At 41.6% G+C, this 23,342-nt stretch overlaps 1 protein-coding gene across 1 annotated transcript in view; it reads left to right on the top strand.

Annotated features, from left to right (window-relative positions):
- ITGBL1 (integrin subunit beta like 1) overlaps nt 1-23,342 on the top strand; it is a 1,224,736-nt gene that overhangs the window by 52,477 nt on the left and 1,148,917 nt on the right. Inside the window, exon 2 of the mRNA XM_086934369.1 lies at nt 19,932-20,146. Within this exon, the coding sequence (XP_086790495.1) occupies nt 19,932-20,146 (215 nt within the window). The remainder of the gene's footprint in view (nt 1-19,931; nt 20,147-23,342) is intronic.

The following is a 23,342-nucleotide window of genomic DNA, read 5'->3' as shown; positions in this document are numbered from 1 at the left end:
TGAATACTGTATAGACATATTTCTGTGGCCTTCCAATTAGGTTACTTTAAATCAAATCTTGTGTATTGGTATTCAATGTGTGGGTACGTTCTAAAGCCTATTTTGGAACAACATTATCAAGTCACCCTTTGAGTTTATCAAGTTGGAGCCATCCTGTGACACCCAAAACACCATATATTGCAGGTAGGTTGCTTGGTAATAGCATTGGAAATGGGACCTTCATGCCTTCTCCATTCAAGGATACCTCAAATTTGAAAGAGCCAAATGCTTCTCCCCTCACTCCATAAAAGTAGTGTCAGAATTATATCTAAGCTCCTAAATCAGTTTTCTGGTATTTTCATTGGCAACTGTTGTAGCAATTATGGGGTTAAGAATCATCCTGATCAACATGATGATCCCCCATCAGCAACATAGGTAAGTTCAGCCATCTATTTATTACGTTTTGAAGCTCTGCTAGAAGATGAATGCAAAAACAACAGTTGATAGACAGAATGCAGAACAATGTCATACATTCACTCTTGTACAGATATCAGGGCCTAAATCCATTGTTTTCTTGCTCACCATGCCATTCCAGTTTGAACCCAGCCATATGCAAATCAGTCCTGACCTGTGCCACACGGGAACATCCAGCCCCAACTGCCAAGCCAGGTCCTCCCTGGACTGGAAACAAGCATCCTAGGACCGGTTTCGGGCTTCCAGCCCTCTTCAGCCAGGATAAGCTGATTCCAGTGGCATGGAGAGCACAGGACTTACGTATGAGCATACCTGTCCCACTCGGGTTGACAAATGCAAAAACAACAGTTGATAGACAGAATGCAGAACAATGTCATACATTCACCCCAGTACAGAGATCTGGGCCTAAATCCATCGTTTTTTTGCTCAACATGCTATTCCAGTGTGAACATAGCCATATGCAAAGTGTCAGAATTATATTTAAGCTCTTAAATCAGTTTTCTGGTATTTTCATTGGCAACTGTTGTAGTAATTATGGGGTTAAGAATCATCATGATCAACCATATGATCCCCATCAGTGATATAGGTAAGTTCAGCCATCAATTTATTAAGTTTTGAAGCCCTGCTAGAAGATTAGTCACATTTTTATCATATACCTCATCAGTGACTTATGTATAAATCTATATATCTAAATGGACTCTTCCATATCTGTAATGGGAGTGAATGCAGTGCAGGCAGATTGTGGCCGTAAGGTTATACAACATTGATTTTGTTGAGTTCAGTTTGAATTAGAATACTAATCACCTTTGAGACATAGCATTATATATGGCGGGGAACATCTTGGTTGGTTCTCATGTAAGAAGCAGTACATTGTCTGCATACAACAATATTTATTACATGTGACGTTTTGACTTTTCATATCCTATGAAAAGCACAAAAAAGCAGTAGGCACAGATTATTAGGATAGTGGCAAATTTGCTGTCAGTCATAACAAGAGACAGAAACGTTCATAGCAGGAGACTTCAGCTAACATTACATTCATATGGCTAAAATCTGGGGCATTGAAGTTGGTGATAAGGGGATTGGTGAATGATTGTCTGAGAAAGGAAAAACGTGGGTTTTTTAAAGAAATAGTAACTTAAATAATGGAAAAAAACAAGTGTTGGCACTGGTCTTGAGGCAGTCCACTTCTAGCTAATTAGGTTTCTTTGAGAAGATTCTCATTTCTATATCAATGTTGGGTATTTTGTATGAGGGACGTCCTTTATGCTACTTTAGCATCATCTTCAAGGCAGATTCTATTATGGCCAGATCTTGGTATGCACTAAGGTATACTAGGAGGTTACTTAAAAAAAATCTCAGGATGATGAAGTCTAGATTTTTAAATATGATCTCTTTTATATATACAGTCTGAGGGTGTAGCCCTTCCTTTCTCCATTTTGGATTAGAGCCAAGCAGATCTTAATTATTCTTTTTTCCCTCGCAGCTGGTTTCAGGATGCTGATTTATGGTGGTGTTTCTCCTTGCAGAATTAGTTCCTACAATCTAGTTCTTTCTACCGCAGGTATTTTGGTTTTGTACTTCACAAAATGATCTTTCACAATAGTTTTGAAATGCTTACTACCCCTTTTTCACGTCTGCTTTGCTTTCCTTAATGTCAGCTAATGTTATGTAACTTTGGCCGGCTCTTCAGAGATCGTTCTCACCTTGATTTTTTTATTTTCCCAGTTGAGCCAATTTCCATCATATAAGGAACCTTACTTCTTGCTGTGGTTTGTATTATCTTGGTCTGCTTCTCAGGCGAGGGTGGACGCTTTATTTTGAGCCAGGATAGGCATAACTTAGTGTTTACACATTCATCATTATATGAAACGAAATGAAATGAAAAGATCATTTGTATAGCACAATAGCTACCCTGAGGCGTCCTAGCGCTGCAGACAAACGTGTGTGGATGAGCAGTAGGGGCCTAGTCTGATTTGGTGAACAGCAGGGTTTTTAGCTTTTTGCGGAAATACAGTAGATTGGGCTCTGATGGCATGTAGAGGGGAAGGGATTTCCAGAGTTTGGCCGGGTTATAGGAGAACGAGGGGCCACCACATCTGGCTCTCTTGATCCTGGGTACTGTGACAAGGAAGGAAGAAGCTGATCGGAGCTGTCTAATGGGTTGGTAAGGGGGGATCAGAGAATGATTGATGGTGGCGCCCATTTTCCAGAAGGCTCGGTGAGCGATACACATGCCCTTGAATTCAATTCTTTCCCTAACTGGGAGCCAATGAAGATTCTTAAGTTCCGTTTTGACAGGGAGGCGATGAGGGATCTGAAGGAGGGTTCGTGCTGCACAGTTCTGGGTGACCTGGAGCTTGCTTAGGGTGGCCTGGGGGCCCCTAAGTAAAGGGCGTTCCCAAAGTCCAAGCGTGACAGAATGAGACTCTGAATCATAATCTGCCTGGCCTTGAAGGGTAGTAAGGGAAGGATTTTCTGGATAAGCCTATGTATACCGAAGCAGGTGGCTGAAAGTTTAGCTGCTTGGTAGTTAAAATTAAAAGACATATCCAGCCAGGATCAGGAAGTGGTCCGTCCATGGTAGGGGGGAGGGATTTCTCACTAGGAGATCTGCACAATTGCTGAAAATGGGATCAAGAAGATGACCCTTGGAGTGGTTTGGTTTCAGCACTAGTAGAAATTTTAGCGAGGCTAGTGGTCATTTCTAGGGCAGTGTGGTCCATGGTATCATTAAAATAGATATTAAAATTCCCTAGAAGTGTAAAATTTGATGAGCTGCATGCTAGGTTGGTTATAGTGGAGGGCAGGGAGTTGAGAAATTGTCCTAGGGTCCCGGGTGGGCGATATATGAGCATCCCTGAGAAGGTGCTAGTGGGGGAAAAGTCTAGGGAGAAGGAGAGGCTTTCACAGTTAGGTATTGGGGGAACTGCGGCAACCATAGCAGTCTTTGTAAATGACTGCTAAGCCACCTCCTCTTCCCGTTGTGCGATCTTCGCGTAAGATTTGGTATCTTCCAGGTAGGGCCTGGATGATATTGGGTTCTGACTCGGAATTGAGCCAGGTTTCTGTCAGAAACAAGACATCTGGATTTAATTCATCTAAAAGCAGGGAGCTCTCTGTGGTGTATTTGGAGAGTGATCTGCAGTTCAGGAGATACATACTGTGATGTGTGTCTTTAATTGGGAGGTCGGGTGAGGCTGAAATCCGCAGTGTGCGCAGATTGAGCCTTGTTCTGCTGGGTTCCATGTGGAGAGACATTTGGCTAATGCCTTTCCTCTTAGTTTGAGTAGAGAGTTAGGGCTGTAGCTCCTGACATGGGTGGAAAAACCAGCAGTGGTCGTGGCCCCTTGCCCTGGCCGGCCGTGGACGGGCGCAGACGGGCTTGCCTGTGGCGCGCCAGCGGTGCACCTGCTGCACGCGTTCGCTGTGCCGAATGAGAGGCATTGGTATTTAGGCGGTGTGGGCGATCAGCTGGACGCAGCTGATTGGAGGAAAGAAGCGGAAGTAGTAATCACTTCCGGTGGCATGTTCCGGTCCCTCCAAGCAATCCGAAAAATCGGCGGTGGACCGGGGACCTAGTGCACAAAATGCGGTGAGTGGAAATAGGTGACTGTGACAATTTTTAAAACAGGTCAAGCATATAAGATTAAAAATCAGTGCGTTAAAAACAAAGTGATGTAATTTTTACAAATGGCGAGGTAACAATGGAGGGAGCCCTTTACCAGGTGCTCCTCCTTCAAACTGTCTGCCTCTGTCTCTTGTCCGGCGCATTTGGTAATTGTCTTTACACTCTGCCATTTCCCTCCCATGCAATGTTTGTCATTCCCTATGTTCCACTAATGATGAATAAGAAAATTCTCTGTGCATGTTTGGAGGCACAATGAGATGCTACATATAGTGCCTTGAAAAGAATGCATTGCCTTGGTAAGAAATCAAATTCCGTACAATGCTATCCTATGCAAATGCGTCTCAAAAGTCTGGTCTTTTTGGAGAACATTCACAGTTTACCCAGCCCTTCAGGAGTGAAATTCTTGGAGAGACTTTGCATGTTGTCCCAGTTCTTTTGGAGCAAAATTCATCAAGTCAACATTTTTTCTGCAGGGGCTTGCAACTCTGTTGCCTTAAAGAAAAGTAATTGACACTTATTTACTGGCTTTTTAGATTCCAGTACACTTTTTTCTGTTGCAGCAAAGTTCCCACATCTCTGCTTTTAGTTCTGCAAAAAAATGACTTCACCCATCTGATCCAATGGAATTCTTCCTGGCAGACAACTGTTTTATCAGTGCCAGAACTTTCTGCACCATCCAGTTACAGAAGCTAAATCCATAGGAAACAAACAAGAGAAGTGTTCAGCTCCAACTGGTTTACAGTATGTTTTCTATGCAGACAACAACTTCCACTATCTCAGGAAATTCTGCCCCTCCATCCAGAGTGGAGAAGCTCTGCTGAGACAAACGGACTCACCAGCAGAACGTTTGCCTCTTTAGTCCTTTATGTCAGTATCAGGCTAGCAACACCAGCTCTAGTTAAAAAAGCTGAAGCAAAAGTTCAAGGACGCTTGAGACATCTCTCGCGAGCACTTACACATGCAAGATTTGTTTTGTGGTTTAAAAGAAAGGAGGGTCGTCCCTATCGTTTAATTCAAGGCAAATTACCTACTGGAATTGTGTGTGGCAAGATATATTTGGAAGATAATTCAGTCAACAATTGAAATTGAGGCCTAGCCAATCCTAATAAACTCTTCAGGCTTCTTACTTTGAGTTTCTCATCAAAGTGATTAACTTTCTTTCCTAAGAACATCGTTTGTGGCAGCAAAACTATCGCCAGTTTCTTGCACCCAAACAGATAACAATTCTGTGTGTCACCTGCACGTAGCCGTCTCCAGTCTCCCAAATCTACCCCATCCCAATTCCATCCAAGTGGAAGTCAAATCTTCCTCTCAAAGTCTCCTGTAATGCCTAGTTCTACTAGGTCTGGCAAGATCCTTCATATGATTAGAAAAGGAGCTGCACAGATCTTTCAAACAACAGTCGCCCAGCTTTCAGCCCTTAAGGGGTTCCCCTCCATTCTGGTCATAGTATGGCCTATCAATTGATGTAGCAAATGGCAGGTCTAGCTTCCACAGAAATTGTAAGGTAGTGTGAAGAGAAAGAGACATGTATGGATTTTGGAATGTATTTGAGTTGATTTGAGGAAGAATGAATGCTATAATCCCAATGTGATAAAACAGTAATCAGTATACACTTACATTTGATTTAGATACTATTTTCCTATCAAATGTTGCAGGATTACATTTTATACAGTTAACACTTTAGGGCTATGCCCTGTAGTAGTCTGCTTGGAAAATATGTAATCCAAAGTCATATGCTATGGTTTTAGAGTAAATGGGAAAACATTATAATCCTCTACTCACCTTGTCTGTGCTCTAATCAACTGCAAACACAGTTGCATGAACACAGTGACAATTGTGACACATTTAGTAATAGGAACAGTGGCCTCTCTAGAAGGGTACAGACAAAACGGAAACTGAAGTAGAAGATGTCCAAATCAAAATTAAATGGGGTACCAAAAGAGAAATATGAATTTCACCACACCCACCCTCTCCTGCCTCTCTCTACAGCTTCGTCTTGTGCTTGGTGTTGGCATTAGCTTTGTTGAGGTCACATGAGACAACTGCAGGTGTGTCAAGAGAACCCAAGCAGGCCCTGTCCTGACACTGTACCTACTTGTGGCATGGGCTGACATATGTTGGAGAATACCAGAGCTATGGAGACTCAGTGGCCTATAAGGGTGGATGCCTTGTCACATGGTGGCACTCTCTAGCCTATAAGGAGTATATGGGCATATTAAGCCTTTGACTGTGATATGAATAATACCTGGTCAATGGTAGCTTTTTTGTCGACATACAGTTACACCTGGGCTCATGGTGACATTGATTATGGAAATGCTAGGGCCCATTCTAGCATTCAATGCATTCAGTGGTATATTAAGGTGTTCCATGGAACACAGTATCCTTGACTGGCATGTTGAGGCTACCTGGGTACACCATTGCTATGACAGGTAGATGATGGGAACTGTGACACGTGATTGTAGTGATGGTCACGTAATTACTTACATTTCATTGGTATTTAGGCACATCACACAACTTGAACATGATGAGGAGATCCTGGCACAGGTGGCCGGTGGAATAATAATAACAATAGTACCAAATAATAATTGTATTTTATATAGCTCTTCATATCGCACTTCTGCCATTTCTAAGCATGCTAAAAACTTAAGGGCATATTTACAAAGAACTGGCCTAGAGCAGCACAGCAAATAATTTTGCTGCAATGCCTTACGCTAATTCGAAAGGGCAGGAACGCACTGTATTTACAAATATGCTGCATTCTTGTCCTTTCGGACAGGGCTGGTGCACAGTTAGCAGCTGTGCGCCAATGCAGGAGAACAATCACAAAGTCGCTTTCCTCTTTCTATGTGTGCTGCACAATGAATGAGGAGAAATGTAAGCATTTCTTCTCCTTACACCTGCTCTATTGAGGTGCAAGGTTGTGGCGCTGCCCCAGGTTTATGAGATATTGTAAATCTGGACTGCCTCAAATTCCATGGATGTTGAATGGGAAAACCCACAGCAAAACCCATGGAACTCCTCTTGCCACTTAGTAAGGAGAGGCAGCTACTAGCACTGCTTTGCCATACTGCATATCTACAAGATCATGAAAATCCATGCAGGGTGGCTATATGTGGCCTTGTAGATAAGGCTAAGCCCTGTCCGCCACTGGAATGTCACAAAAAGTGACGTTCTGGTGGCGTACAGGGTTTGTAAATATGCCCCTAGATGTTACTATTATCCTATTAACCTACTGATGAATGATATGTTGGTAAATGTGGTTGGTAAATGGTGGGGCAGAATGTCATATGATGGGAGTGGCGGGAGCACATGATGGCAAGGGCTGTTGTGATGTCTTCCTTGAGGACATGATTTCAGATGTTTGCATTTGATGAATATAGCTTGGAACATCATGGCAACCAACAAATTAGATTTATTGAATAAAAATCAGAGAATACTATTGTAGAGAAAATATGGGTACTCACAGAATATGACAAGCCAATATTTGGGGACAAAGCAGTATAGTCGTACAAAATTAAAAGCCAGTGTTTTGGGGCCCAAACCAGTATAGTATTACTAAATGACAAACCACTGTTTGGGGACAAATGGGACTATTCACAAATTATTATACTTGAAGACAAAGCCAAATAGATGTTTGGGAACAATGTATATTTATTTACTGATAAGTAAAGCGGGAAATTAGATGAATTGAGTGCCTTATTTGAAAATAGCCAGCTGATGTTTGAGCAAGGAAGAATCTAAGTTTATTTACCAAAAATGGCAATCTGACATTTTGAGACAAATGAGTGTATTGAAACAGATATTTAAAGCTAATAGTTCAGTGTTAGTTCATGAAGATTTTAAGACAATTACTGTTGATGTTATGTAATATTTTAACTGGTGGTTGTATTCTGGAATATCGAGTAGGGAATATTGTGATAATTGACTATCTAATATCATAGCCAAAATGTTGAGAACCAAATATCGCAAGGTAAGTGTATATAGGGAAGAATAGATTTACTATTCTTAACTCCACAACTACGTTCCCTGAAGATGCATATCTACAAGGTGCATATATGGGGAGTTAGGTATAGAAAATATATACATACTTACCTGTCCATATTTCTGTCCTCGATATTTTGACTACGGTATTAGGGTATTACAAAAGTGCCTACTCAATATTCAGGACCTATTGCATACTTGGTAACAGAGGGCATTTTTTGTTGTTGAGATTCACGTGGATTACAAACAGTTCTGTCAGTTAAAATAATTGTAAATAATGTTATTCATTAAACTGTAAATACTGGAAAGGACTAGAAGTGATCCCTTCAATATCTGGGAAACTTCTCCTGACTCAAGTAACACAATTCTTTTATCCGACAGAACAGTTTGTAGCTCATAACTGTATACCCGGTTCTGAAGGACACAGCGTAACACCATTATATATAATGGGATTCATGTGGAGGCTTTTTATGCTCTTTATAAACAAAATTTTATGACTGGTATATCACAATATGGAAAAGCTACTTTTGAGCCATATAGTATGGTGGATAGTTGTCATGCTCTCTGAGCATGTAAGATTGATTTTACCAAAGGACCAGCTCTTCTTCTTCACATAACATGTGTATTTGTAAAGCACACATTCACCCGTGGGCATCTTGGAGCTGAATAACAGATGTTTATTGTTACCCAATTAAATGGTATAAATACAAAAGAAGTATGCAGGTCCTGACAGTTAAAAACAGGTTGTGAAAAAAGTGAAATCCAGTAAGAGGCGGGAATTCCTCTTATCGGAATTAGAACCCTCACACACCCAGCCTTCTAGGTGTCATGCTTCATCATTGGGTCTGCTCCTCATAGGATCCGCGCTGCAATACCCGACGGGCACCCATGAAGGGGCTCTTTGGCGGAAATCTTTTGTTCCTTGCTGTAAGGTGCAGTGCATGTGAAGGGCCTGGTGAGTCTAGATGTACACGAAAGTGAGGTTAAAATAGGAGGTAGGGGTCCAGTCAGAACAATTTTAATGAGTATGGCTGCTCTCCTACTTAAAAATAAGTGTGGCATGCCCCTGAAATGATATTACAGGGTACCGCGTATGTTGGTCAACATGTTTCTTGCCTAATTGTTTAGTTGACAGCAATTCGTCAGGACCATTATCAGTTAATTCAACACTATCAGTAGTGGTCGATATGTAAAAGTGCGAGACCACAACCAGTACCCTAAACAGTGTGGTACCTGTCACTTTAAATGAACAACTTGTAAGAAATTAGAAGAGAGAGTAACACCATCAATTAATGGCCTCATCAGACGGTTAAAACCATGCCCTTGCAGCACTCAACGGTGAAGTAAGCATGCTACATGTTGGCGTGCTGTTACAGACATGTAAGGCGACGGTTTACAATAAAGCAAGTGGCAAAAGAATCTTGAACTCACACCATTGGGGTCATTAATACTCATCTATGTGTTCCAGCAGGTGATTACACTGTAAAGACTAGTGTCCTGTAAGTATGAAAAAGAAGGGTAAATCACTGGGGACCTGTGTCTTAAAGGTAGTGCGAACATTGTCTTACCACTTGTCACAATGGTCCAAAGTTCAGGGGGCACTGATAGTGTGAGGTGTCAAGGACCAGAGTTAATGGGTCCCGCTGTCCGCATATCAATAGGGGTTGCAAAGGAAATGCTCATGCATACCAGAGTGGCGTGCAACAAGTCAACGGCAGCGGCACACAAGTAAGTGCACCGAAAGAGGCTAACACGGAGCCTCATCAATGTACATGCTGTGGTCAAGGCGATTGGGTCGTAAGCAACCACAGGCTTCCGAAATGACATGGGGTTCCGAAATATCACCGCCTGCGGCCTGGAGTCACAACAAACACCTAAAGATTTCACAGATGAGCCTCGTAAGCCAAGGTATAGCCGGTGAGTGGGAAGCAAACGTCTGTTAGCGGTTGGTTACTCACAGTACTTCTCCGTGCATTGGCGGAGGACCTACCCCTCATGCTGCTGAAACCGCCGGTAACTTCCAGCCCAGCCATGGCGGTTATGAGCTCCCGGTTGGCAGCAGTTGGGGGTGGGGATCTCGCTACCAATGGGAAACGAGAGGAACACTAGAGTGATAACCCTGCGTAAGTGATTATGGGCGCCATCTTGGAATCCCGGAGTAAAGGGAAACCAAAGGCAGTGCAAATGAGGCTGTCATTTAGTAATGAGAGAGAAAATATCCCAAGTTCTTATTACAGAGTTGAGGTGCCAACCATAACGTAGAGGGCACCACAAAACCAGGTGGTATTATAGACTCACCGTTTCTATGTTTGAGAACACAGTATGATAAGGGCAAGTAAAGTTTCATTTAAATAAATCTCAGGTGGAATTCAGTGTGTGGCTAAGGGCCTTAAGTGATTCTCATCCTATTAAGAGGTGCCAAGGAATTTCCTCATTCAACCCTTCTTTGTTAGAGGCCAATCGCAATACCCATCTTTGTTCAATACGGAACAATGTCTCCCTACTCATTCCGGGATGTGCTTCCAGAACTACCCACTGCAGGGAATCTGGTGTGTGTTTCATCATTTTAAAATGTCATTTTGGTCTTAGTTTTGTGACATCTGAAGTTACTTTTGTGTTCCGTAATGCATGTCTTTACTGGCCTGGTGGTCATGCCTATGTACTGGAGTCTGCATGGACAAGTTAACATGTAGATACAGTTGATGGTGTTGCAATTTGAATGTCTCCTGAGTTGCCATCTGAATCCATTGGGGAAAACAACTTCTTTAGTGGGTTTTGTCAGTGGACAAATTATACATGCGCCACATGGCTAGTGACCCATTACCGGTGGGAGGTCACACAGGGATGTCTGTGTGTTAGTGTTAGAAATCCTAGGCCTAGTATGTATCAGCATGTCCTTCAGGTTCTGTGTGCGTTTCAATGCAAACCTCAGGACTGGAAGATTAAGAGTGCCGGTGTTAAGAATATCCCAATTTCTTCTTATGATGTTCTTGATTTTGTTAGAGTCTGGGGTGAATGTGGTGACACATGTGAGCACTTCACTAGAACCTTTTTGTCTTTTCTTCAACAAGGCCTCTCGGTTATTGTTTCTGGCCCCTTTGAGTGAAAGTGCAACATTGCATCCAGGATATTCTCTCCTGTGTAAGTTAGTTGCTAAGTCGTTTGCCTCTGTCCTGAAGTCGGTGACGGAATTGCAGTTCCTCCTGATCCTGAGGAACTGACCGAAAGGTACGTTTTCTTTAAGAGCTCTCGGGTGGTGTCTGCTGAATAGCAGTAAACTGTTTCTGTCTGAGGGCTTTCTATATAGTGTAGTACTGATCTGCCTTCCATCAAGCCTGATGAGGAGGTCCAGGAAGGGAATGTTGTTATCAGAGATAGTGCTAGTGAATTTGAGATAAGGGTTCAAAGTGTTATTCCAGTGACAGAAGTTGTCACATTCAGACCTGTTCCCTTTCCAAAAAATTAGAATATAGTCAATTAATCTCTTCCATAGTACCACATTCGTGAGGTATGGGTTGGACGGATTGTGAATCGTCCTTACCTCAAATGCAGCCTTATACAGACACGCCAGACTTGGCGCGAACGTGCTGCCCATGGAAATTCCAAGCAAAAAACAAGTGCATAAAGAACACCAAATTCAATAGGTACACCAAACTTTGGATATTATTTGATTTATTGTATACAAACATTTATTTATATTTTTTATTATATAGACTTTTACCTATTTATTCAAAATACATTGATTTGCCATTGATAATACTTGTTTGTGTAAAAAAAGTTATGTACAGTGCAGGTGTCAAAAGGAAAAATACAAGAGGCGTTGTGACTGTTCTAAACAATTCAATAAATATACACATCTGATATATATCTTGAATTGTAAACTCTTAATTTGTTTAGATCTAATGAATCATATCAATTTATAAACAGTGTCTTCATCTATCATGTATGAACAATTGACATAATAAAATTATGAAACTGGCAGTAGGTTAGCACTACGGGCGTTTCGGCATTGCCATCTTCCGGATTCCGTCTCAGTGAACACTATCTGGAACTGTATCCAATGGTGTTCAGATATTTCAGATGGTGATGGAGATATCAGCACAGTGGAATGTTCATCTCCTTAATTTAGGAACAAATGGCTTTACTTGAAGTGTGCTGGGTGAAATTAATTTCAATTTATTCAAAATGTGGTCAGGAGAGACTGCAAGACTCCTTCGACAAGCAGCGGTAGATAGGATTAGCGGGATAATAAAATTCTAATCAGGTAAACTCTCTGCAGACATTTTGTTGATCTGTTCCCAGATACGGAACGTGTATCAATCAACGTTTCTTTGTGACAGAACTGTTTGTAGCTCATTACTGTATACCTGGTTCTGAAGGACACAGTGTAACCCCATTATATTTAATGAGATTTATGTGGAGGCATTTTATGCTCTCTATAAACAAAATTTTACGACTGGGATATCATAATATGTAACAGCTACTTTTGAGCTATATAGTGTGGTGGATAGTAGTCCTGCTCCCTGAGCATGTAAGATTTATTTTACCAAAGGACCAGCTCTTCCTTCTAGCAAGGATATGATAACATAACATGTGTATTTGTAAAGCGCACATTCACCCATAGGCATCTTGGCACTGAATAACAGATGTTTATTGTTATCCAACCCAGTGGTACTCATTTTATTGATTTCAAATGGATGAAAGGCTGAGTGGACCTGCTGGGAATTGAACCTGTGATCATGTGGTTGAACACAGGCCCCTACAGTGGATGCATTAGTCCACTGTGCCACCAGACCCGACTTTCAGCATAAGTTTTAACTTTCCTTTATGTCCACTTCCTGTTTTCAGTCGTATTATAGGATAGATAATCTGCATAAAAAGGTTGGAGTAGGACTTTACAGAAAGAGCTGGGAAATAGAATGAATGAAATTTATTAGAAGGCTGTATCACTCTGCATACCAATTTAATTTAAACTTTCTAAAAAAATAGCAATGCATTTATGGCACATTTCTTTTGCGGTACGGTTTGTAAATTCCAACATTGACATTTCTCGAAACTTTCTTGGGGAAACCCCATTCAAACTTCACTAGGATGTTGTGGGCACTTTCTACAAACTATTAACACTGGAATATTTCAGAAGTTAAAAAAAATATTCAAACGTGAGGTTTGGGTGTTCATTTGAAAATTGTGCATTTGTGCGGCTTTTAATTCAATTTGTACCAAAACCCTTTCTGCCTCTGAAAGACATTGCTCAAGACCTATATTTTACACTGCTGTAAACATTCATTTCTGTACGCAAATTTATTTTAGCAAACCTTTCCCTTTTGAACATCAGAGTCACCTGCGAGGAAAACTTAGCATATCTAGTTCAGGCCCAAAACGACACTCACTAGAAAACAGCATTGGCAAAGCCAATAGGTCTCGCTATTGTAAGAGTTAGAGCTATTGGTGTTGTCTATGACAATGTCTTTAACCAATGTGTTATGGAATGGAGTGGATGTATGTGGTGGGGAGTGGAATTATGTGGGTTGGTTTGGAATTGTTTGTTGTGGAATAGTGTGGCGTGGAATTCTGGGTTGTTGAGTGGATTTGAGTAGTGGAATTATGTGGCATGGTGTGCAGGGGAATTATGTGGATAGTCATTATGTGGTATTGAGTGTACTGGTGTTATCTGGGGCAGGGCTATGTGTCATGGAGCATAATTATGTGGAATTGTATTTTGTGTTATGGATTGGTATGTAGTGGAGTTTAATTGTGCGTTGTGCTGTTGAATTTTGTGATATGTTGTGTAATTATATGGTGTGGATTGGATGTATGTGGTTTGTTGAGTAATTGTGTTGAGTTGAATTGTGTGGTTTAGTGTTGAATTACGTGGTATGGAATCGAAAATGTGTGGAGTTGAATTGTGTGGCATGGAACTGTGGAGTGTATTTATGTGGTTTGTTGCAATGTGACATAGAGTGGTTTTATGTGGCGTGGATTTATGTGGTATTGAAAAACATTAATGTGACCATGTGTATATGTAACTGCCGCTCTTGTAATTATTATCAAATGCCACCTACGTGAAGCCTCCGAAGGGATTTACCTTTCTTTTAAAGCACTCTGGTCGAGCTTCTTGGGCCTTGAAGTAATCTCAATAGCTGCTGAGGCTCGACCAAAACAGATACGTTGCCACCCATCTTCTATAATCTTGCAATTGGCAAAGTCATTGGGGGTCACAGCATTGGAAAGTCACCCTCCCTTCAAAATGATTACTGTTTTGCAAAGTTTGTAACCCGTAATGCCGTGAGGTTGAGCAGCATGCCCAGCATGTACAAATGATATAGCTACTAAACACCAGCCGAACCTGGTCCTTATTTAATCCAATTTAGAAAGATGAAAGGCCAAGTTCAGGACATGAACTTGTGATTATCAGCTGACACACAAATGTCTGCAGCAGAAAAAAGCAGATCTCAGAAATGTGTTTTCAGCTTAAAAAAAGCACAGATCCAAAAAGTGTCTGGTTGAAAAGTAATTGCAATGGAATGTGACCGTGCCCTGCCTCAGAAATGTGACTACTTTGAGCCAAAAAAAGAGTACCCAGCTCTTCAGCTGGCAGAACGCCTCTGGCACAGCGCAGTAAAATAGCGCCTGCTGCCCAATGCCGGTGCATTTCACAGCTTTAATTCCTCAGAGTAGGAGGCAGAACAGCACCTTTCATCCTTCCAAAAGCAACAAAATGAGTAAGGGTAGAAACGATACTGGTTTCTCATTATTTGTAGCGCCACAAAGACAGCATCAAGTGTTCTACAGAAATTTATCTTATAAGTAGAATTTGTTTTTAAATATGTTTGTCATTTGAGAGGGGTCATCTTACTTTCCCATTCAATGTGTGATCTCCTTGATGATAACCAATTTGTGCAGATTAAGGGTCATTAGGATTACGGTTTTTCCGCATCCTCGGGGCCGGCGGAAGCCACCGCCGGCCCCGAGGATGCGGAAAAACCGCAGCGGACTGACCAAAGACCCACCGCCACATTAGGATGGCTGGTGGGTCCTGGTTTCCGTCCGCAGCTTTTCCGCCGCGGTCGGCTTACAACCGCGGCGGAAAAGCTCTAATATGGTGACGGTGTCTTCCAGACACCGTCCACCATATTAGGATGGCCAGTAAATTATGCTTTTCCGCAGCGGGTTTTCCGCCGTGGAAAAGCATACGGAACTTCACTGCGGGGGCCCGTTGCAGGCCCCCTAGGTGAAGGGGGGTGGGGGGTGCACATGGGGGGTACCTATGGTACCCCCCTGCATTTGCATGCAGAAAGCGGCAGGCACCGTGCAGTGCCTGCCTCTTTCTGCATGCAAATGCAATTTGTGCATTTTTAACATTGCCGCGGGTGCAGCTTGAAGCTGCATCCGCCGCAATGTTAAAAATAGAGGATGTGACCGCCAGGGTGGCGGTCACATCCTAATTGCACAGGAGGGAACTCCGCATGCCATGCGGAGGTTCCCTCCTGCTCTGGGGTCGCGGACGGACGCAAGTCCGTCCGCGATCCTAATGAGCCCCTAAGTATGCATGTTTTTGGTCGGGAGTGGATAAATATGGCAGGTCAGCATCTTAGCTTTACTTTCTTTCCAAGGTATTGTTGGTGCTCAAAATATCATTAAATACATTTAAGCAAAACCCCAAGTGCAGAATGTTTGGTTAAAAATTACATGAAGACCACACAACGTAGCAGGCACTGATCCAGCAGTTTCTTCAAACATGCAAGAATTGCTGAATATTTCCGCTCTAATAAGTATAATTTGGTTATTGTGAAGCAGTAAAACAATTTTTACAGTCTTTTGACAACAGTCAAATTGTTATAAGTATTTAATGTTTGTTTCACACCGTAATAATTGTTTTTAGCACTTGTAAATGTATCTGTCCCTGTGCAAGACAGCAAGTAAACCTCGGACTGTTGTCAAAAGACTGTAAAAATTGTTTTACTGCTTCACAATAACCAAAATATACAAAGCACCTAAGGATTAACTACCTTAAGGTGAGATTCTGGTCTAAATAAAGTCAGCAGAACAAAAACAGTGACCGGGTCTCTCTTTTTGTTGAAATTATAATTGTTCTACCCGGCCACAGTGCAGGACAAAATCCCACTTGTAGCAAACTAATAAGTATAATAGCATGTCTTTAACATAGCATTTGTTGTGCCACCCTTGCAACTTCGCGACGCTCAAAGGAGGACGCGTCCTCTGCTGCTTGGGTATAAGAGGCAGATACCACTGTGTGGGAGGCCAATTCTTGTCATTAGTGCCTGGTGGCATGGTGGAATCATGTGCCTTCTCTGAAGGGGGTGGGGTGATGGAAACCATAGAAAGGAAACTGGCAGCGGAAAGAAAGAACAGGTCACAGGTTTCTGCATCCTGTGGGAATCACCTTAGATATGGGGTCTCCAACCTTTTCTGTAGTGAGAGCTAATTCTGCTCAAGGAAAGTCCTGCCGAGCTACTAGCCTATTTTATCATTGTAAAATGCTGATAATATGTATTAACATTACACTATGACCACCCTAAGAACGATTTATCAGTAGTCACCATCCCCACACATTCCAGATGAAGTTATCAGCAGAATGCTAGAAAAATGTTTTTCAATATTAAATGCTTGCAATCAAGTAACATTCAAATCATCACATGCTGTGTGCCACAAAGGGTACTACCAAAGCAGTAAGTCTCCCCAACTCAAATTGAATTATCATTCAGCTAATAACTTTAAATGTGTTTTAGAATTGTAATATTTTGTCTTCATTAGCATATTAGTTTTTAAAAATACACATATTTTTCTATCAAAACCACTTTCCAATTTGAGCAATCAAACTCAATTTTCCAAAAGAAAAACCTTTTCAGAAAAAGCATAATTTGTTTCTTTAAAAATCAAATCAGTTTTTATTGTTTGAAAATACACAGTCCCTAAACATGAGCTTTTCGTTTTCAGTGAGTACCGCCATGCGAAAATGCCTCTGATGAACAAATTCCGCTTTAAATACCCAGGAATTGGAATCATAGGCCATGCTTGCTCACCATAACACTATTAATGCATCTGTTATGCTAATAATGCCCACCATTAAACCGGGGCTACCACTGTGCCACAGCTGGATGCACAACATATATCAGTTATGGACATTATTATGGGAAAAGCAGTTGCCACTCTTTCAGGAATGGCTAAAAGCAAGCCAGTCATGCTCTTAATATGTCAGTGATGGCAGCAATTATGTAATTACTAGACTTGTATGCCCAAAATAGTCAAGGATGAAAATATTATGGCAATGGCACAATTATACCATGAACTGGCATAATTGCGTCAGAGATAATACTCTTATGATGGGGACCAGCATACATATTTGGCAGCCCTTGACACCAGTAGTAGCTTTAAAGAACCAACACTATTTATTAGGGAAGGACACAATGTCACACACCCACACAAACATTATTGTGATGCTTCTAATTTTCTCTGACCTGGATGCATACTCTCTTCCCTCAGCTCTTTGGTTGAAAATGATCCCAACCAACACATTTTCACTCTAGTTCTTGCAGTCACACACTTTGGTGGGTCAGCCCTGGTTACTGCCGCCACTATTCTTTGATGTCACACACAGTGTGAATGATAGACCAGGGCATATAACATGGCCAATCTCCTTCTTATGTAGATTTAAAGTGGATAAAGATGGTTCATGTGACAGACCCATAGGCCAACACCGTAGCCTCCACATGCTTCAACACCCTCTGCATACTTTGCAAGACCTTTAAATGGATCCCCCTCGAATCCAGGAAGACGCCCCCCATACACTCACAACCAGAATGCCCTCTACGCTGGAATCAACAAATCTCTGCTCCACAAACTCCAGCCCTTCCAGAACGCTTCAGCCAGACTCATCCTCAACATCCCACGACATGACCACTTCACCCAGAACCAACACAACCTCCACTGGCTCCCCTTAAAAAAAAGAGTGACCTTCAAGCTGCTCACACACACCTACAAAACCCTCCACAACACCGGACCCCAATGCCTCAATGAAAGAATCTCCTTCTACGCCTCCAAGAGAAACCTCCGCTCTGCTGACCAGGCCTTAGCAAAATTATCTGCATCCACATAGCGGCCAAGACCTGGAACAAACTCCCCCTCAGCATCAGACGAAGCCCCACACTGAAAGCATTCAGCAAGAGCCTCAAGACCTGGCTTTTCGAATCACTGGAGCTGCCCAAATTCCCCCGCCCCCCAGCGTTTTGAGACCCTCATGGGTGAGTAGTGCTCTCTATAAATCCCTGATTGATGGATTTATAGGCCAACAGAGTGTGTGTTTGAGTGGTATCAAGAGGACCTGCCATTGGTTTGGCTGTCTGTAACTCTTACCGGTAACGAAACAAGCAGTGCTGCCTTCTTTAATATGCACAGAATCCCTGAGATCAGATTAGTTTGGCTTCACCTCTGAGAGCTACTTTGAGGGTGCTGGTGAGCTACCAGTAGCTTCCGAGCTACTGGTTGGAGACGCCTGCCTTAGATTGTGTCGCAAGAGATGGCTGGACACTGCGTCCGAATAATGCACACACCATTAAACAAGCAAGGAGGGAGGAGAAGGGAACATGCAACAACAGAGTAAGCGGAGGACGGGAAACATCAAAGGCGCCTACGATAGGGGAAGGAAAACAAGCAAGAAGGATGGGAGCAACAACACGGAAGATGCAATAATATACGGGTGAGGAAGCTGAACTCGCACCCACAGTGTAACACGAGCAGGAAAGAAATAAAAATATAGTTTCCCAAATGAACTGATAAACATACAAAGCATAAAGGTACAGTACGTGGTCCCTGCTCCGTGGGAGGAATCGTAAGACAAAACGGATGGACAAGTGGAAGGATTGACCATTAGCAAGTAGGATTTTTAAAGGACACTGAAACAAACAAATGAAAAGGAGTGGGCAGGTTGAAAGTCCACAAAGAAGTACAGACAAAGTATATACAACAGGTCTTAAAAGCTCGACCTAAAAAATGAATGAAAGATGTTGAAGAGAAAGCAGGAAATCTGCAAACCATGCAAAGTCAATATCAGGAAAGTTTGCAAAACTTTACATAGTAAGACCTTTCACAGTTCATTAGGACACAAGGCACAGAGAGATTGTCTTATCTCTGCCTTGCAGTGGATACGTGAAAACGATAAAGACGCAACTTGAACTTTGATGCTAATATCATGTAGAATGGTAGCATGAGGTCTGTGTGAAACGCTGAGGAACAAAAGTACAACTATAAAACAGTAGACACATCAGAGGATGAAAATTCCATGGAGGATGGCACGTAGTCTACTATTGGGTTTTGATATGTGGAACTTGAATGAACTAGTCACAGTTGCCCCATAGAGATAGCTCATGTTGAGTTTTCCATTTATGTGACATGGAAGTGGACTCTTTGTGAATACTGTTGCCACAGATTGCCCATAAGGAACACTTTACATTCATAAGAACACTCTCTAAACTTACAGCTTAGAACTGTATACTATATTAATCTTCTTTTCTGTTCTACGGCTAAAGTTGTGCTACATACTACTAAGTACGATGTATCTGGTGTGAATTTATACTGTCTCTATGCCATGGCATGTGTATCTCTGTGATCATTTTTGTTAATTGTGTGGGCTTCTGCATTTGTGGATCTTTTTATAGAACTTAGAATGTTCCTGCATTTCCTGGGGGTATTCGGTAAAATGGCAAACAGTTGGAGCGCATATTGTTTTGGTGTCATTTTTTACTTCTCATTTTTTTTGTTTGTAATTGGTTTTTCATCCCACTCATCCCTCGTTTTTTCTTGTTTTCTCTTTCCCGATCAATTCCACTTCCCATCGATTCTACAGAGGGGCACAGGTGGTCCCTCCAGCCCAATGTAAGCTATCCCGTACAGCAGCAGAGAAGCGCTGTAGGTCTCCGGATGGCTCGCAGTGTAGTGGCCGTGGCACCTGTGACTGCGGTATCTGCATCTGTGAAGTCACAGAGCCTGGCAAGTACTACGGGCCACTATGCGAGTGCCACGACTGGGTGTGCCAGACCTATGATGGTGAAATTTGTGCAGGTAAGGTGGGCAACAGCCACAAACAGGATATGATTCCATCAGGAAATGTTGTATTTGACCAAGTCCTTGGAGTTCACCAGTGCCATGCTCTCCTCTTTGAGTCCTTAAGAAGTGCAGCTTTTATCAGAAAGAGGTCTGTGTTTACCACAGCCAGTTTCAGAAAGCACGTGCAGACTTTTAAATCCTTTTTAAATGTGCTGTGAGTGTTTATTTTCGCTTAAAGGAGCTGCACCACCATGTAAAGCACTGGTTTTACAGAAAAATATTAAATAAATATAAATAAAGGAACATAAATATATTAATGAATCAATGCTTTATTGTTAATAAAAACCATAATAATGTCATAAAAGATAAGAAAGTATGTCGATTTACAGTCATTTAAAATGTTTAAAAGGCATTTAAATATTTTTTTTCTTATTTTATAAAAGACAATGTTAGTATCATATAAAACAGACTAAAGTGGAGTGAGTTGCTGTGTCATAAAATTATCAACAATAGTGGTGTCATATCGGTATTAATGTAAGGGTGCATTTGTGCAGCGGCTTATGGTTTAGAAACAGTCAATGGATCATTGGACTTGACAGGACTGATGGTGTGTATATCCTTGGACCGTGTTATCTTTTCGTGAAGTGTCAGAAATGTCATCATCTTACAAGTCAGTTGAGGATCTCTTGTGCCCAGACCTTTAATATTGGCAGATCTGCAAGTTCAAATGCCCCTGTCGTTAAAAGCTTTTTTTTAGTAGCGAAACTCGAATTGTTTTTAAGAAGGGGCAAACTCAGATGAAATGAATACAATCTTGCCTTACTGCACCACATGAGCTACATGTTTTGGGGCCATCATACTTCCATGCTGGTTGGTCGGTCAAAATTGCTAACGCCCCGAATCTGATTTCAGATAAGATGAATATATTGAGCTTAGGTATTCCGTCGGGCGTATTGATGTGTAAGATTGGAGGACCATCCAGGCATGGTACCGCTTAGCTAGTTTGCTTTTATCCTCTAATAAGGAATGACTTTTGACCGCTTTGTTTATCACTCCACGAAAGGCTTGGAAGGATGGGTTCTGCGCCCAGAGGTCTGTTGTGTTGATTTCCTTCAATGTGGTTTTCAAGAATTTACCGTAATTTGAACTTAGATCTCTGTCTGGGCTTGCCACAAGGCATCATGTAGGACATTGGCTCGTTTCAACCAAATTTTGTACCAAGTTTTAATTGCAGCATATTTTCTCCCACTCTCCTGTTGGATGAGACCAAATTCTAATCGTACCTGCGCCGGGGATGCATTCCGAGGTAGACTAAAAACCTTTTTTATGCATCTTAGTCTGTAGAGGTTCTAGAAGTTTTGCATCTTTACCATTTAAAGCTATGCTTGTGTAAGTTACTGAAGGAAATAGTTTAGCAGCCATCACTACTAGCGGCTTAAAAGATGGTCCCTGTAGTTTTTTTGCCAGGGTGCAGAAAGCATAAATAACGCCATTTGCTTTTTTTCCAGATATTTTTTGTGAAATTGAAAATTCAATTGATTGTCTATATATACCCCCAGATATTTGTATATACTGACTTCTCCTAAGCTTGTTTCTCCCAGCTTGATTGGATGCCGATGTCCCGGTTGATTAGTTATTGTCATAGTTTTTGTTTTTATGACATTTATTTCCAAAGCATTAGCCTTAGCGAACATTATTGGTTCTCTGAGTGCTCCTTGAAGACCGACTCTAGTTAAGCTAAGCAAAACTATGTCGTTTGCATATGAGAGATGCGTTATGGGCAGTGGACCCAGGCACGGGGGACGTGAAGTAACCTGATCCAATTGTGGTGAAATGTCCACCATAAATAGATTGAATAGATGAGGGGCTAATACACAGCCTTGCTTTAAGCCTATCTCTGTTGGTATTTTCCTTGACAGTCTTGTGCCATTTGGTATTTTCACACGTACCCATGTCCACGTGCACAGTTGTATTATGGCTTGTAGTATTGTTTCAGGGAGGCCCAGTCAAATAGATATAAATTAATACATTGTCGCACGGAACCAGTCAAATGGAAATTAGAGCCTGAACCTCAAATATTTTTTAGTGCTTAAATCAGAGCTGTGCACGGGGAAAATCTGACACTCTGAGTGCAAAGTACTCAGATGATTGAAAGAGGTGGACATGTCACTTATGCATATGGAAATTCCGCCTTGGTTGCAGATTCAACATTCGTGAGTGGTGCATAAATGAGTAGTTGTAATAGTTGTGTGCCTTTACAGAGCGGTGTGATGGTAGTTACACAAAGGCAAACCACGTGATGTCAGCACCCACACTGTGACCACTTCATAGATGCTCACACACATATGCAATGGCTTCACCTCACTTACATACATGCATAACTACACATGAATGCTCCCGGTGCAAGTGATACATTAGGTGTGGGCAAGTGCACCTGCATACCTCGTTTCCACATAACATGGGCGTGAAGGCTGGACCTTCAACAGAAAAAGGCAACAAAAAATATTTTTCCGTTACTCTTATGTCTAACTGATCCTCTACTTTATCATAATATGCACTTAAAAGGTTAGTTAAAACTGGCATTAGTAACAAATGTATGCATAATTTTTTGGGGACAACACCTAAGTGAAATTTATTGCAGTGCCATCCTGTCAGCCACTCCATTTTTTTTCTATTTCTGATAGTGTTTCGAGAGACAGAATTCAATTGATCTGTAAATGTGCTACTGAACTCTTTTTGCAAATATATATATAAAATACCTGGCAGACAAAAGAAGTAAGCGTTTCCTCTACAATGTGTGTTAACATTAGTAAGTTGTGTTGAATACTAAATGTATACTTCACCCATGGTGATAGATTTTGAATAATGAACATTTTATGAAAAACACAGCACATTTCATTTAATTGATATCTGTTGATTGGGAGGACGGTGATTGAAATATTTGCCCATCCACCACAGCAAAGTCCTTGCAGTGTTGGAAAATATTTTTCATCTAAGGGTTAAGAAAGTAAAAAGTATTCTGCAGCGATCCAAAAAAAGTGAAGTTGTCTAGTTTATTTCTTTTCTTGCTTGTGTACACTAAATAGATGTGGAAATGAGATGCTTCATTTCCCATTCATGAAAAAAATAGACAAATATTTGCCCAGCACCTTGAGTGCATCCAATGACTCACTAAGAAAATCCAAACACTTTCAGACAAATTGCTTATCCC

The sequence above is a fragment of the Lissotriton vulgaris genome, chromosome 8, assembly GCF_964263255.1.
Source record: "Lissotriton vulgaris chromosome 8, aLisVul1.2, whole genome shotgun sequence".
Classification (NCBI taxonomy): domain Eukaryota; kingdom Metazoa; phylum Chordata; class Amphibia; order Caudata; family Salamandridae; genus Lissotriton; species Lissotriton vulgaris.
This window is presented reverse-complemented; position numbering and strand designations above follow the sequence as displayed.